The sequence below is a fragment of the Umbelopsis ramanniana genome (genome assembly GCF_025399195.1).
Source record: "Umbelopsis ramanniana AG unplaced genomic scaffold K450scaffold_73, whole genome shotgun sequence".
NCBI classification, from domain to species: Eukaryota; Fungi; Mucoromycota; class Umbelopsidomycetes; order Umbelopsidales; family Umbelopsidaceae; genus Umbelopsis; species Umbelopsis ramanniana.
The window spans coordinates 68,841-83,563 of record NW_026252159.1 but is presented as its reverse complement, the minus strand read 5'-3'; the positions used below and the strand labels follow the sequence as shown (position 1 = coordinate 83,563).

The 14,723-nt window shown below is 43.3% G+C and overlaps 7 protein-coding genes across 7 annotated transcripts; 5 read left to right on the top strand and 2 right to left on the bottom strand.

Moving 5' to 3' along the window:
- The first annotated feature begins 219 nt into the window (after nt 1–219).
- Nucleotides 220–683, top strand: K450DRAFT_259016 (uncharacterized protein). Its single transcript, XM_051591938.1, has 2 exons — nt 220–543; nt 611–683. The coding sequence occupies exon 1, from the start codon at nt 286–288 to the stop codon at nt 484–486; it is 201 nt and encodes a 66-aa protein (XP_051441029.1). The 5' UTR covers nt 220–285; the 3' UTR covers nt 487–543; nt 611–683.
- Nucleotides 220–2,180, top strand: K450DRAFT_259007 (actin). Its single transcript, XM_051591937.1, has 5 exons — nt 220–543; nt 611–676; nt 753–1,426; nt 1,519–1,837; nt 1,902–2,180. Exons 1-5 carry the CDS (start codon nt 523–525, stop codon nt 1,947–1,949), a joined length of 1,128 nt encoding a protein of 375 aa, XP_051441028.1. The 5' UTR covers nt 220–522; the 3' UTR covers nt 1,950–2,180.
- Nucleotides 2,181–2,780: 600 nt separating this feature from the next.
- On the top strand, nt 2,781–5,270 carry K450DRAFT_258998 (uncharacterized protein). The gene is made up of 7 exons (XM_051591936.1): nt 2,781–2,914; nt 2,976–3,463; nt 3,538–4,003; nt 4,067–4,872; nt 4,949–5,065; nt 5,160–5,185; nt 5,248–5,270. Exons 1-4 carry the CDS (start codon nt 2,803–2,805, stop codon nt 4,837–4,839), a joined length of 1,839 nt encoding a protein of 612 aa, XP_051441027.1. The 5' UTR covers nt 2,781–2,802; the 3' UTR covers nt 4,840–4,872; nt 4,949–5,065; nt 5,160–5,185; nt 5,248–5,270.
- Nucleotides 4,977–6,966, top strand: K450DRAFT_179918 (uncharacterized protein; the record flags this gene model as incomplete). The annotated part of the gene is made up of 4 exons (XM_051584325.1): nt 4,977–5,065; nt 5,160–5,286; nt 5,357–6,469; nt 6,565–6,966. The coding sequence occupies 4 exons, from the start codon at nt 4,977–4,979 to the stop codon at nt 6,964–6,966; spliced, it is 1,731 nt and encodes a 576-aa protein (XP_051441026.1).
- Nucleotides 6,967–7,176: 210 nt separating this feature from the next.
- K450DRAFT_258992 (uncharacterized protein) lies at nt 7,177–8,857 on the bottom strand. The gene is made up of 5 exons (XM_051591935.1): nt 8,311–8,857; nt 8,106–8,240; nt 7,892–8,044; nt 7,752–7,816; nt 7,177–7,668 (listed from the first exon to the last, which is right to left on the bottom strand). Exons 1-5 carry the CDS (start codon nt 8,666–8,668, stop codon nt 7,315–7,317), a joined length of 1,065 nt encoding a protein of 354 aa, XP_051441025.1. The 5' UTR covers nt 8,669–8,857; the 3' UTR covers nt 7,177–7,314.
- A 485-nt stretch (nt 8,858–9,342) lies between these two features.
- Nucleotides 9,343–11,637, bottom strand: K450DRAFT_258987 (uncharacterized protein). The gene is made up of 5 exons (XM_051591934.1): nt 11,378–11,637; nt 10,667–11,286; nt 10,443–10,554; nt 10,302–10,372; nt 9,343–10,235 (listed from the first exon to the last, which is right to left on the bottom strand). The coding sequence occupies exons 1-5, from the start codon at nt 11,460–11,462 to the stop codon at nt 9,534–9,536; spliced, it is 1,590 nt and encodes a 529-aa protein (XP_051441024.1). The 5' UTR covers nt 11,463–11,637; the 3' UTR covers nt 9,343–9,533.
- A 562-nt stretch (nt 11,638–12,199) lies between these two features.
- On the top strand, nt 12,200–14,704 carry K450DRAFT_258984 (uncharacterized protein). Its single transcript, XM_051591933.1, has 9 exons — nt 12,200–12,324; nt 12,403–12,547; nt 12,608–12,779; nt 12,857–12,948; nt 13,015–13,371; nt 13,444–13,784; nt 13,849–13,972; nt 14,038–14,285; nt 14,356–14,704. Exons 1-9 carry the CDS (start codon nt 12,244–12,246, stop codon nt 14,686–14,688), a joined length of 1,893 nt encoding a protein of 630 aa, XP_051441023.1. The 5' UTR covers nt 12,200–12,243; the 3' UTR covers nt 14,689–14,704.
- The last annotated feature ends 19 nt before the right edge of the window (nt 14,705–14,723 follow it).

Genomic DNA, 14,723 nt, shown 5'->3' with positions numbered 1-14,723 from the left:
AGTGAAAATTTCAAGAAACTATGCTTAGGTCTTTCAGAAGCAAGCACTCATTATCATTTATTTGAGATACGCGTACAGTAACAACATAGTTTTGAAAAAATGGATCAAATATGTGAACATTTTTTCATCTGAGCAGCGCCGCCTTTGTACATCGTAAGGCTTGCTTGAGCGGATAAAATACTTGCCTTGTTGACGATTGGCTGAAAAGTTTGTGGTGCGGGTACGCATGACGTATTACCGCGACGACTTGCAAGCAGGATCCTTCACGAGTGACTCATACAGGCTATGGTATGCAGCGAGGCAACAGTACCTAACGGAAGTATTTTGCAGCTCGTTGACTCTCATTCTACGAGTTTCTCTACTGCTGAGCTCGTGGTAAAGGGTGTCTTCTACGTCATCACCCAAGTTTTCCTTCTGGCACGTTTCAGAATATGTCTTATATACTACGGTATTGTAAAAATCGCCTATTTGGAAATCAGTCATTGACAGCTTTACGAGAAGTGGATATCTTTACTATCAATCATGGAGGACGAAGTTGCTGCTGTAAGTTTTCACTGCGAATTAACAGTTGTACTGCCCTGATCTCACGCATTTCTACCTCTCTTTGTAGCTTGTTATCGACAATGGATCTGGAATGTGCAAAGCCGGTTTTGCTGGCGATGACGCCCCTCGCGCTGTAAGTTTCGCAGGAACGTTTCGTCAGGATGATGCGGCATCTTGAAGATGTAGACTGATTTGGTTGTTTTATTCAGGTTTTCCCCTCAATCGTAGGCCGCCCTCGCCATCAAGGTGTTATGGTCGGTATGGGACAAAAGGACTCATACGTTGGTGACGAAGCTCAGTCCAAGCGTGGTATCCTGACCCTCCGTTATCCTATTGAGCACGGTATCGTCACCAACTGGGACGATATGGAGAAGATCTGGCATCACACTTTCTACAACGAACTTCGTGTTGCTCCTGAGGAACATCCCGTCTTGCTCACTGAGGCTCCTCTCAACCCCAAGTCTAACCGCGAAAAGATGACCCAGATCATGTTTGAGACCTTCAACTCTCCTGCTTTCTACGTCTCTATCCAGGCTGTCTTGTCTCTCTATGCCTCTGGTCGTACCACCGGTATCGTTCTTGATTCTGGTGATGGTGTTTCCCACACTGTCCCCATTTACGAAGGTTACTCTCTTCCCCACGCTATCCTTCGTCTTGACTTGGCTGGTCGCGACTTGACTGACTACTTGATGCGCATCCTTGCTGAGCGTGGACACACTTTCACCACCACTGCCGAGCGTGAAATTGTTCGTGATATCAAGGAAAAGCTCTGCTACGTCGCTTTGGACTTTGAGCAAGAGATGCAAACTGCTGCTCAGTCCTCTGCTCTCGAGAAGTCCTACGAACTTCCTGATGGTCAAGTCATCACTGTCGGAAACGAGCGGTAAGTACCAAAGTGGGAGAATGTGATATATACTTTCTTGGTGGAGGAGTCCATATCCGTACGTACTTAACACCCCTTTTGCCCCATCACAGCTTCCGTGCTCCTGAAGCTCTCTTCCAGCCCTCTCTTATCGGATTGGAATCCTCTGGTATCCACGAGACTACCTACAACTCTATCATGAAGTGTGATGTCGATATCCGTAAGGACTTGTACTCCAACATCGTCATGTCCGGTGGTACCACCATGTACCCCGGTATTGCCGACCGTATGCAGAAGGAGATTACCGCTTTGGCTCCTAGCTCCATGAAGATCAAGATTGTTGCTCCCCCAGAGCGTAAGTACTCTGTCTGGATCGGTGGTTCTATCCTTGCTTCTCTCTCTACCTTCCAACAGATGTGGGTCAGCAAACAGGTAATTATGATTTCATGTTGGGCTACGTGTGAATTCTTGTAAACTAAACTGTAATTTTCAATAGGAATACGATGAGTCCGGTCCTTCCATTGTCCACCGCAAGTGCTTCTAAAGTACCTGATCTTGCCTGGACTCTGACTTTGGCCTTTATTTCAATTGATCGCTTCAATTTACGTGTTTTGAAAACTGCTGATCAATTTCACTTTTTTCTTTTTACATTTTTATTCGTCTAACAAAATAAAACATGCTTTAAGCAATCTAGCCATCTAATGTCTACACATTATTCCGTGATACTGGTCAAGAATACTCAGGATTTGGTTAATAGGATGTGATGGTGTATGTAGGTGATGGTCACTGGCTGGCACGTATTAAATGCCATCTTGAGTTCATTAATGCTTGAAATCATTTGATGATAAAACAGGTATATAATTTTCGTTTCTCGGCTATAGTTCGCTTAAAGCTTAGTGATCTGCGCCAGCGCATCGTCCATGTCTGTTTGAAGTTCTTCGTACTTCTTTTGAGCTGCTTCCACTTCCTGTGCTTTCTACATTGTGGACGACTCTTAGAACCAATTCAACGATTGAGAAGATACAGTACAGAATGTCTACCCACCTTTTCATGATCAACCACTTTTTTTTTCGTCTTGGGGATTTTGCTACTAGCTTCCGTAAAGAGATCGTCAATCTGATCTGCAAGAGCCTCATTTCGGAACTTCATGCCCTTCTTGTTCATTTGCTTTTGGGCAACAACAGACTTCTTGGGTTGAGCATTCGCTAACTTCCCTCCTTTCTTATACGGAGCGGCTGCAGCTTTCTTCGAATCTCGTACTGATTTCGGCATGTTTGTGTGATGGACAGCTATTGAACTTCAAAGATATTTAACATGTCAGGAAATAATTTTTTTTTTAAAAACTTCGAAAAAAAGCTGTCTACCCTTCCCGTATGGCCAACTCCGTTCCTGGTCAAATGGACCCATCCGCATTGACGTGGAATACCCACCACACGGTCAATGAAGAGCACTCTTATTGCTACTGTGGTAGAGATCGCAGCTTACTAGAACCAAATATACAATGCCGAAGTATGTACCTCATTCATACGTAGACAATCGTTGCTTCAACTCACCTTTCATTTATCGACAGGATGCCGAAATTGGTATCATGTCAACTGCCTTCAAAAGCCAATCTCGCACGCGCTGCCCTTTATGACAAACTATAACTTCCAGTGTGCAATGTGTAGGGACGAAGAATTCTTTGAACGTATTACAGCTTCATGGAAAGATATCTGTTGGACAGCCATCGCAAACTTGATATTACAAGAAGTTGTACGCGAAAATGGACCTGATCGAGCGTTGTACACTAGTAAAAACTCACATCTCATGGAACACGAATGGCGTCCTGATCGATTCTTTTTTAACAAAAAGGACCATATTATACCCTTTGTTGATGCGAATTGGAAAAGCATTTGTACAGATAGAGCGCGGACCACTACATGGTGGGCAACATTAGGATCTACGTTGTACACAGCCAAAGATATGTTTATAACTCGCGATGAACATCACCGAACCGCCGCCTCTGACTTCTGTCTGGTGGATGCCAATTTGTGGAATGTCCGGCCGAACATTGTTCAAGTATGCCATTTATGACTTCTGTCGTTGTTGTGATCACTTTTTCTACAACGTTAACTAACTGGTCTGCTCTACAGTCCAGTGCTAAAGCAATTCCTATTGTTCAAAAGCCAATGATGAAAGAAAGGTCACAAAAGATGGAAGCACCAGCAGTCAGCACACCAGTGTCATCACCTTCACCAACGGCCTCTCCAACCCCATCCGTAGTAACAACATTTCAGCAGACATCAACACAAGCCGCCGACCACCCATACAATCGATATGGCTTCAAATATACGCCTTGCCGAGCATCGCCAATTCTGAAGCTGTTAGCATACAGCCAAGATGACGCTAGCCGGTGTACACTTAGTACTACAGATCGCAGTCCATACGCTTCAATCAGCAGAGACGGCTTGGTGCTTACAACAGATCGAGGCTGGCGCATGTGTAGAGCTAATGTAGGTGTTCGACAAGGAACGTGGTACTGGGAAGCAACTATGCAACCAGGTCAAGGAATGTCCAGCGATGGTCCACATGTTCGATTGGGTTGGGCAAGGCGAGAAGGTATATATTTCAGTTCATCTGTCCACCAAGCACCATGCGACTGAATATTGATGTTTATTACAGCAAGTTTAGATGCTCCGGTGGGATTCGATGCTTACAGCTATGGCTATCGTGATGTTACAGGGGAGAAGCTGTTTTGCTCAAGGCGAGAACACTACGGCGAAGGATTCGAAGTAGGAGATGTTATTGGACTATTGATACGACTTCCTGAACGTGATACTTCCAACTTTAAAAGCCCAACTCGACGACGAATCCCTATTGCATATAAGGATGCTCTCTGGTTTGAAGAAAAGGATTACAGGCAAAGCAAGGAATATGAAGCTTTAGCCAACTCGTATCAGCAAAAGACATCAAAAAACTTGGGCGTTTTGGAAGGCTGGAATCCTCAAACGCTTGAAAACTCACAAATCGAAATATTCAAAAATGGCAAATCTCAAGGCATAATGTACGATAACCTATTTGATTATGAAGACTTTGGTCGCCTGGCTGAATCCATCAAAGGAAACCGGCGCAGTAAGAAAAGAAAAGCCCATCATGACGCTGGTTCCACATCGGTGATGGGGAACGCGGCAGAGGAGGAAGATGCTGCGAGAAGACAGCAATGGACCGAAGAGCCTCCAATTAAAGACGATGGTACTTTAGGATATTATCCAGCTGTCAGTGTTTATGGCGGCGGAGTGGTATCTTGCAACTTTGGTCCCAATTTTCAGTATCCACCTCGAACAGGTTCTGACTGGCGACCTATGAGCGACCGTTGGGATGAGTATATGGCCGAGGAGACCATATGGGACTTGGTGGATGAAGCTGACCGCCGCAGTCGACGAACAAGCTCTTGAAAACAAAGTTGAGTGTGACTCACTGTGTCGAAGGTTCATTACTGACTGGCTTTGAAATTTTTTTTCTGGAACGAATAATAAAAAAAAATAAATACTCGATTTTTATCAGTTACTGTAGTTTGATTTCTCTGAAAAGAATGTCAGGACAAGAAGCTGCTGCTGCCGCTGCTACCAGCGAACAAAATCTCCAAAAGGATCCAGTCACTGGAGAGATGATCTCCAAGTCGTATGTTATTGTCACTCGTATCTTCAAATTGACTGTTTTAACAAACTGTCAAACGCCTTGTCAACTCATTCTAACTGATGCTTCATTCCGCTAGTGAGATGAAGAGACGCCAGAAGCAACGTGAGAAGGAAGCTGCTAAGGCTGCTAAGGCCGCAGCCAAGCCTGCCGCTCCTGTTGCTAAGAAGAGCGCTGAGGAAGGCGAAGAAGACCTTAACCCCAACGTACGTTCACGTAAACTAGCACAAGTGATTTAAATCAAAGTGTTGTGTTTAACAATGCAGGTTATTATAGCAATACTTTGAGATCAGATCCAAGAACATCAACAAGCTTCGAACAACCCAAGAGCCCAACCCTTACCCACACAAGTTCCAAGTTGATACCACCTTGCCCGAATTCATTGCCAAGTTCTCCCACCTCAAGGATGAAGAGAGCTTGGATGACAAGGTTGTTTATGTTGCTGGCCGTATTCACAACATGAGATCTGCCAGCTCCAAGCTTCGATTTTACGATTTGCATGGTGAGGGTGTCAAGCTCCAGGTGATGGCCTCAGCAACCGACGCTGAGCGTGATTTCGCTGGCGCTCATGACTTGTTGCGTCGTGGTGATATTGTCGGTATTAAGGGTATCCCTGCCAGATCTAAGCGTGGTGAACTTTCTATCCTCCCCAAGGATATCATTTTGCTTTCCCCATGCTTGCGTATGTTGCCCAAGGCCAACTACGGTTTCAAGGATCAAGAGCTTCGTTACCGCCAACGTTACCTTGATTTGATCATGAACGGCAATGTCCGCGAAAAGTTCATTATGCGTTCCAAGATCATCACTTATCTCCGCAGATTCTTGGACGAACGTAATTTCCTCGAAGTTGAAACCCCCATGATGAACCAAATCGCTGGTGGTGCCACTGCTAGACCTTTCATCACCCATCACAACGATCTCAAGCTCGATATGTTCATGCGTATTGCTCCTGAATTGTACCTCAAGATGTTGACTGTTGGTGGTTTGGATCGTGTATACGAAATCGGACGACAATTCCGTAACGAAGGTATCGATATGACCCACAACCCTGAATTCACCTCTTGCGAATTCTACCAAGCATATGCTGATATGTACGACTTGATGGAGATCACCGAAACTCTTTTGTCTGGCATGGTCAAGGCTTTGACTGGTGATACCAAGGTGAAGTACCATCCCGAAGGTCCAGATGGTCCTGAGATGGAGATCGATTTCACCGCTCCTTTCAAGCGTGTCGATATGATTACCACCCTCGAAGAGAAGCTCAATGTCAAGTTCCCATCTGCTGATACTCTCGAAACTGAAGAGACCAACAAGTTCTTGTCTGATCTCTGCATCAAGCACAATGTTGACTGCAGTGCTCCTCGCACTTCTGCTCGCCTTCTTGACAAGGTATGTTATTTGACTTGGTTGAAATCCGAAAAACAAAAGAATTGCATGGTAGAATTGGCTTTGGTTATTAATGCGCATCATTGATTTTTCATTAGCTCGTTGGTGATTTCATTGAAGTCGACTGCATTAGCCCTACTTTCATCACTGGTCACCCTATGGTCATGTCACCATTGGCCAAGAAGCACCGTGATATTCCCGGTCTTTGCGAACGTTTCGAATGCTTTGTCGCCACCAAGGAAATTTGCAATGCCTACACTGAGTTGAACGATCCCTTCGACCAGCGTGAGCGTTTCACACAGCAAGCCAAGGATAAGGATGCTGGTGATGATGAAGCTCAAGCTATCGACGAGAACTTCTGTCAAGCTCTTGAGTATGGTCTTCCTCCCACCGGTGGTTGGGGTATGGGTATTGATCGTCTTGTCATGTTCTTGACAGACTCCAACAACATTAAGGAGGTTCTTTTGTTCCCTATGATGCGCCCAGAGGAAACAAACTAAAAAAATCTAGATGTCTTCTGTACTGCAAAAAACCAATAAATTCACTATTACCAATGAAAAATCCACTGTCGCTCGTATTTAAGAATCTATTTTCACTCCTTTGTAGCATGATGATGACTTGAATTAAGACTGCATATAAACGTGGTGATTATTTTCGTCTTCCATTCCTGTCACAGTGGGCAAACTCAATATTACAGAGGCATGGAAAAATTCATGAAGAATCTGCATAACTGCTGGTATATCAATACATTTATTTCTCGCTATGATGTAGATTTTGAAACGAGTCGAAGAATAGAAAACGGTACATGAAAGTATGGTGAAGAAAAAAAATTAAATCTTGGTATACGCTTAGGCCTTTGTAGGAGCGGCCTCTACGACGTTGATACCAAAGAAGCGATGTAGTCTCATGACGTTCCAGTAGTATTGCCAACCGCAAGAAATAAGGGTCAGCAGTATGACAGCACCCAACATGAGGTATACGTGTACATCTATCATGTATTCCACGTCATGCCACCAATTGTGGTCCAAAATGATGCGGAAGCCGTTAATGAAGCCGGTGTGCACGAAGAGATCGAGACCAAAGACGAAGAGATAGGCACCAATGAAAGAGGTGGCAAAAATAATAATATATCTCTCTAGTAAGAATACCGATACACCAGCGATGATGGCCACCCCTATTATGAAGCAAATACGAGCAACATTCTGATACAAAAAAAAAATAAAGTCAAAACATTGAACTTTTTACGTGCATTTGTTATTTTTGTGGCTAAAAAAGGGACACTCACGTTGGTGATGACCAAATTATCCTTCCAGGACAAAATGAAAATGGCAAGGTAGAAACCTCCAAGGGCTGTAAATGCAGTTGACGTTAGCAAACAGGTTGTTACAAATACGCACCAAGATATAGGGTTGTATGATGACTTACCGCCAACAAAGTACAGCGTGATACAGTAGAAGAACATAAATATAATAGCACCCAGGATACCCAGGCCAACACATACACAAATGTATACGATAGCTTGATTAGGATAACCGGGATAGGGCTCGTTGTTAGTCAGTCCAATCCAGGTCATGCAGGCTATACATACAAAATTCATTAGCTTGCGTACTGGGTGGATGATATTCATAGCACAACTTACCAAAGATGACAAAACCAACCAGCGCCAGGGTAGCCCGGAAACAGCGGAAGCCAAACGCCATGAAATAGAGGCCGGTGAGTATACAAACAATGCCAACTAGACCGAGTTGAGGAGTAATTCCCCAGCCATAGGTATCTGGTGAAATTAACGGGTTGGTTAGCCAATGAGAACAGGATTCACAAATCATGTTTATTCAAATACTTACGCCAGAGATAATTGCTCCAGCATTGAGCGTTACAAGCTGATGGTTTGTTGTTGCTAGGAGGGTTGTTATCAGGAGCAGCAGTTGCTGTAACAGTAGCGGTTGCAGTAGAAGATGCACAGTCAATGGTTCTCGTGGGTTTGCTGTTTTGGATGTTAAGCGTTGCAACGCTGTCATCACGCTTCTGGTTAGGTTTATCTCCAGTACCCGGTGCGCAAACTGTCACCCAGTTATTTTGGATGGTAGCTACAGCCTGTCGCTTTTGGGCAATCGCCTTTGCATTGCCTTGCTGTGGGTATAGGGCAAGAACCAAGCAGAGAGTCACTAAGAAGAGTTTGATGTTGAAAGTGGCGGAAACCATGTTATGTTTTTAAACTGATATTATAAATGGTTGGTGAGTTTGTTCTTTTCTTTCGCTGGTATATTGGCGAAACTAGAGGTAAATAGAGTCGTTAAGCCTGGAGGCGCTGTAGAGGATGGAAATAGATGCGCAAACGATCTGGCTAAGAAGACGAACAAGAAGACTAAGGAGAAAGCGAGATGAAAACGTTGCTCGAGCATATTATGAGCCTGTTCTTCGGTTTGCTCTGATTCCATGTATGGACGGTTGTTATTGTTTTGACATTACCTTCCTGGTATTTTGAGGATCTGGCCTATTAGTCGTCACTGTAACGCTTGCCATTTGCCGTATTATTATTTTGAATCAAAAGCCCGTCCCTTTGACATGTTGCGGCCCTCTTATATAAACACAGCCTCTAAAATAAATCGACTTCTACGCTGCCGTATTATCTACCCTTACTCTTTCCTTTTTCATATCGCTATGACTTATAATATCATGCCGTGATCCTCGCCACTTGACTGAGTTGAAATGGTTACCATTGACCAAACCGCCTACAACATTCCCAAATAGGAAATTTGTTATGGTTCGTTCGAATTTGGTTGTGGTGGACAAGTTCGGCGACAACTCGTTATGGAACTCGCGAGCGATATTAGAGATCTTAATGTTTTTCTGGATCTGCCACTGGATCCGCCAAAAAAAACACATTAAAGGGTTAGTGAAATATTTCTTTGTTAATTCCGTATGATGAGAATTCTCTTTCCCTGCTCCGACAAGCTTCGAAATTTGGTTCTTAAACATTCGATGAAAATGCGCTCATGTAAAAATAGCACGAGATGAGAAGTGGTATGAGGACATGATTTTATGGTAATACAGCTATATTCGACATCTATTTACTCGTATCCAGCAACTCCAAGTGACCTTTCACGGCACCACCAACGCTGACACCGTCAATCAAGAATGTATCATGGCCATACATTGAGTCAAGCTCGTAATACGTGACATTCTTGTTACCAGCAGCTCGCAGACATTCTGCTATCTCCTTCTGTTGCCATACGGGAAACAAAATATCTGATTGAACGCCGAGCACCAGTGCTGGCATCTTGATGCGGGTCATTCCTTCAATAAGGTCTTGAGTAACAGGATCGGAAGTTGCCAAGGTAGACAGAACCTTCTTGCCGTCAGTCTTAGATGCTTCGGGGGTGGTCTCTTCATGCTGCTCCAGAGCAGACTTGTTTCCAGTTTCGTACCGGCATGCTTCAGCAAAGGTCTTATATTCATTATGGTCATCGAGGCTATTTTGACGTTCAGTCAATCGTCTAAGAACGGGTTCGTTCTTGGTGCGCTGCGTCCTCAGTTTTGTAACGGCGCTGTTGGACATATCGAACATGTCCATTGCTTTTGAAACATATAGTAAGGAATTAGCATCATACTGCAAACAGAAGCGTTCGCCTTGATGGTCCAAGTAGGTTTCAATCAGGAAATCAGGGCAAAGCGCTGGCGACTGATTCTCTTGAGCTCTCTTTCGTCCAAAACGCAATTCCCATTCTGGTCCAGATCGATAACTAATGGTGGCGATTTCTCTAGCGAGCTGTATGAATATATGCCGTTAATACCTCTTACAATGTAAAGATCGCTATTATCTTCTAGTTCCTACCTTCATTCCTATATGTGGTGGAACACCTTTGTAATAGAATCCTTTGTTCCAGTTCGGATCTGCCATGAGAACTGAAAAGTGCGAGAACGTGATGAGAATCACCGCCATCGATAAGTCGTACTACAATCATGTCATTCTTACCTTGACGTTGAGTGTGTCGCAAAGCAATTGAGTATGGATGAGACCGAGCACATGCCGATATGCTGATTAATCTATTGACACGATCAGGGTATAAAGCAGCAGCAGCCAAAGACTAAAAAATCCCAGATGGGACAAAGAAAAAGAAGTCATTTCCATCAGTTGGGCCCATCTCATCGGGAATTGAAATCGAACCGTAAATTTCTGTTCTCACAGCGTTACCGTACCTGCATACCACCCATACTGGCTCCAACGCTTGCATGCAATTTTTCAATGCCAAGGGAATCAAGCAGGCGGAATTGCGCTCTAACCATGTCCCAGACTGTCAAGATAGGGAAGCGAGTGGCATATCGCTCTCCATCAGCCGAGTCGATCGAACTTGGGCCAGTTGATCCGTAACAACCTCCAATAACATTTGTACAAATTACAAAGAATTTGTTGGTGTCGATATATGCTCCGGGCCCAATAAAGTTCTCCCACCACCCTGGTTTTGTATTCTTGATATGTGATTTGGCGTGTGATGAGCCAGACAATCCAGTATGGATTAAGATGGCATTATCTCGCTTTTCGTTCAATTTTCCCCATGTCTCGTAAGCAATGTCAAAGTTGGGAAGAATACCACCATGGTCAAGTAGGAAAGGTGAAGAATAATTAAAAGTTTCGTAACCGGTTACGACCTTGTCGTAGCTTGGTTCTGGCCCTCCGTCTAATGACATGGTTCGAGACTCTAGCTTGTCAATACAAGGAAACGCCATAGGGGGGTTGCTGGAAGTGAATACACTAGAATTGTCCCCTGAGGTTGATGGTGAAGCAGAGCTCTGTCTCAAACTAGTCCATGTGTGGAAAGCTGTTGTTGGGAATGCAGTAGCAGGGTAGCGACCGTTTGGTGAGTATTGCATAACCACACAAGATTCGACATGCGATAAGTATCAACTTACATTTAGATCCAGCTACGGCAAGTGGTCTTTTCTCAGCTCGAAGGGCGCTATACGCCATGCGAGAAGCAAGTCTTGCAATGGACATTTCTCGGTTGAACAAAAGTAAAAGAGAAAGCAGAGGGGGTATTTGTGGAGGTTGACAAATGGCGGAGATGAATGGTCTTTGACAAATCCCAAGATGGCGCAATCGCTGTGACTGCTAGCTTCCAGGCACTTGCGAATCGTTGAACGAGAGGGTCAACCAACCCCATTGTGATTTCGTAAGTAGTATCGGGATATTCAGAACATTCAACCATGGTTCAAATACTCAAATATGCAATACGTCCATGTCTCATTTAGCAGCTGCCATTGACAAGACTTTTTTTTAACAAACTACACAAGAGCTTCTCATCATAATGCACCACGTCAGCTAAACAAATAAAACGCTACATTATTAATTAAAGAAATAAAAACTTGCTGAAACACGTTAGAAAATCCACTGTGCTCGCTCAGTAAGCTATTGAATACTTTGGCATACTTTGGCATTTGATTTAGTTATCAAATTGCAATGCCGTTGAGCGCCGATACTTTGCTGAGAAGAAATAATTTTATCATTGACTTCTTTCATCGCTAAAATAATAAAGAATAATTCTTTCGTTTCAAGCTTTAATGAAACTTGTTACGTTTTGTTCCAATTCTTCCCTAATGGGCCTCGGTTTCAAACGGCCCACGGAACTTCAAATTTTGAAGAAGTATCAAATTTTGAGAATGTGACTCGCTTGTGGCTTTGTAGCCAAAAGAGCAGGAACAAATTTCCCGCTTTTTCGATATTATTGTCGAAATAACCTTCTTGGATCCAGCTGTACGATCAGAACCACTGAATCAAAATGGCGGACACAGTACAATTCTACCTCGAGCAGATGGTCCCCGAGCTGGAGGACTTGGAAAACAAGAACTTGTTCTCCAAGGTATGAGTTGCTCTTTTACTGGTGGGCGAGGACTTTTCAAACCTATTGTACACAATGCTAATGTCTAATATTTTTCAGACTGAAATCAAGGCAATCGTTAAGAAGAGAACTAACTTTGAATATGCATTGAAAAGACGTATAAGCAAAAAGGTTGATTATCTTCGATACATTGAATATGAAATGAACTTGGAAGCTCTTCGCAAGAAGCGCAAGTCACGTTTAGGTAAGGACGCTTATAGTTGGTTGAAGGTTTTGTCCTTCCAGATACTAATTGAAAAACTAGAATCCAAGACTGCGAAGCAGTCTCTCTCAGATTATGCCGGAACCAGACGAATCTTTTTCATATTTGAGCGAGCCTTACGAAAATTCAACGGAGACATTTCATTGTGGCTGCAGTACATTGAATTCGCCAAGGCAAACGGTGCAAACAAGACATTGGGAAAGATATTTGCCGAGTAAGTACACCATCATGCTCTGTGATTAGGATTGACTAGAAATTTTGAGGCTGATCAGTGGCAATCTCCCTTTTTAGTGCCATCCAATTGCATCCCACAAAACCTGCCTTATGGATCATGGCTGCATCATGGGAATTCGAAGAGAACGCCAATATTGTCGCAGCTAGAGGTGATTATAGTTTTCAGTTGTTATGTAGGTGTGTGTCACAATTGAAATTAACATTTGCTTCCACAGTCTTGATGCAACGCGGTCTTCGATTGAATCCTGGTCAAGCTCAGCTTTGGCATGAATACTTCCGATTGGAACAACTCTATATCGAAAAGATCAAAGCACGACGAAAGATTCTTGGTATTGATCAGAAGTCACATGGATTAAAAGAGTTGGAAGATACTGAAAATGGCGACAATGATACGGAGATGATAAAGTTGCCAACGATCACAGGTGGCGAATTCGGTGATATGGATGAAGATGGCCAAGAAGTAAGAGCGGTCAAACAAATGGAAGAATCCGTTGCTGAGAAGATGCGGGAGGGAATCAATCCTATTCTTAATGGCCTTCTTTCAACCATTGTTTACGATAATGCTATCCAAGGTACGAGAATAGTGATACATCTTCAGCTACCTCATGCCAACAAGATTTACTAAACGGTTTATTTCCTTATAGCTATACCTGATGACCTGGACTTTCGAGCCAAATTTGCAGAGATTTACAATGACTTTTCAGATCCCGAAGTTGGTCTCCAGCACGTGTATGACACCATTCGCCGCGACTTTCCTGAAAATGAAGAAGCTAGAGCATATCTTGCGTCACGACCTTTATATGTCAAGTCTGCAGAAGGTGGCCAAGCAGCACTCAAGATTAATGACCCTAAATTTGTACAAGCAATACGACAATGTATTCAAGAATTTGATAGCTGTGTCAAAGATATACCAACGATTTTGATGTGGGAGTTGTATGCAGGATTTTTGTCCGAGTGGCGAGAGACAGTGACAGAACCCAACTTGGTAAGGATTAGCGTATTTTGTTGATATTTCTTGACGTTGTTCCTTTCTAATATTTTGCCTATAGAAAAAGTATTTCACCAAACTTTTGCTGAAGACTTTGAATACTGCAGAGAAGAAACAATTGAAATCAGCAAAGTTGTATATTTTATGGATAAATGTATTGAGTTCACAAGATGGTACAACGAATGGTAAGTAGCTTGTTGGTCCACATTGGTATTCTGCGTTAATAGAGTTAACCTGGTGTCTATTCTAGTCTTGGAAATTAACGAGAGGGCGTGCGAAGCGTTCCCTGAAAGCGTGGACCTTTGGTTGTTGAGAATTGAGCTGGTTGACAAGACTCAGACACAAAGTGAATCCGTCATGGCTGAAGACCAGCTATTCCAGACAGCTCTCAGCAAGAATGGAGCCTCATTCAGACTGTGGTCAGCATACGTTGAATGGATAGAAAAGAAATGGCAAGATGATGTCTTGCAAAGCGATATTGTTGATGAATTGTTAACCGTAAGTAAACCTGTAAAAGAAGAATTCATTGTATAGCGTTGACATGATGCTGACTGTTTTATTCTCATAGAATGCCTGCCGTAAAGCAACTGCCTTATTGCCATCATTGGTGGAATCCACATCTGATCGCAATACTATCAAGGATTACGTACTAGGATCACACGTCGTGTTGGCCGCTCGCATGTCTGGTATCAAGAAAGCAAGAGAGACTTATAAGCGATTGATCAATGGCAGTTTCCCAACTCTTGCATTTTACAAGGCTTGCTTGCAAGTAGAAGCTGAATACGGCAAAGGTCAAACCGCTGTGAGTCAATCACAATATTTGTACGAAATGGCATTGAGACTGAATGTTAACAAAGAAGGTGAGTTATACAAAGCATATGACAGGCTATGTTTTGTATAGTTTGATACTGACAGACCACGTTCTTTCTAGAAACA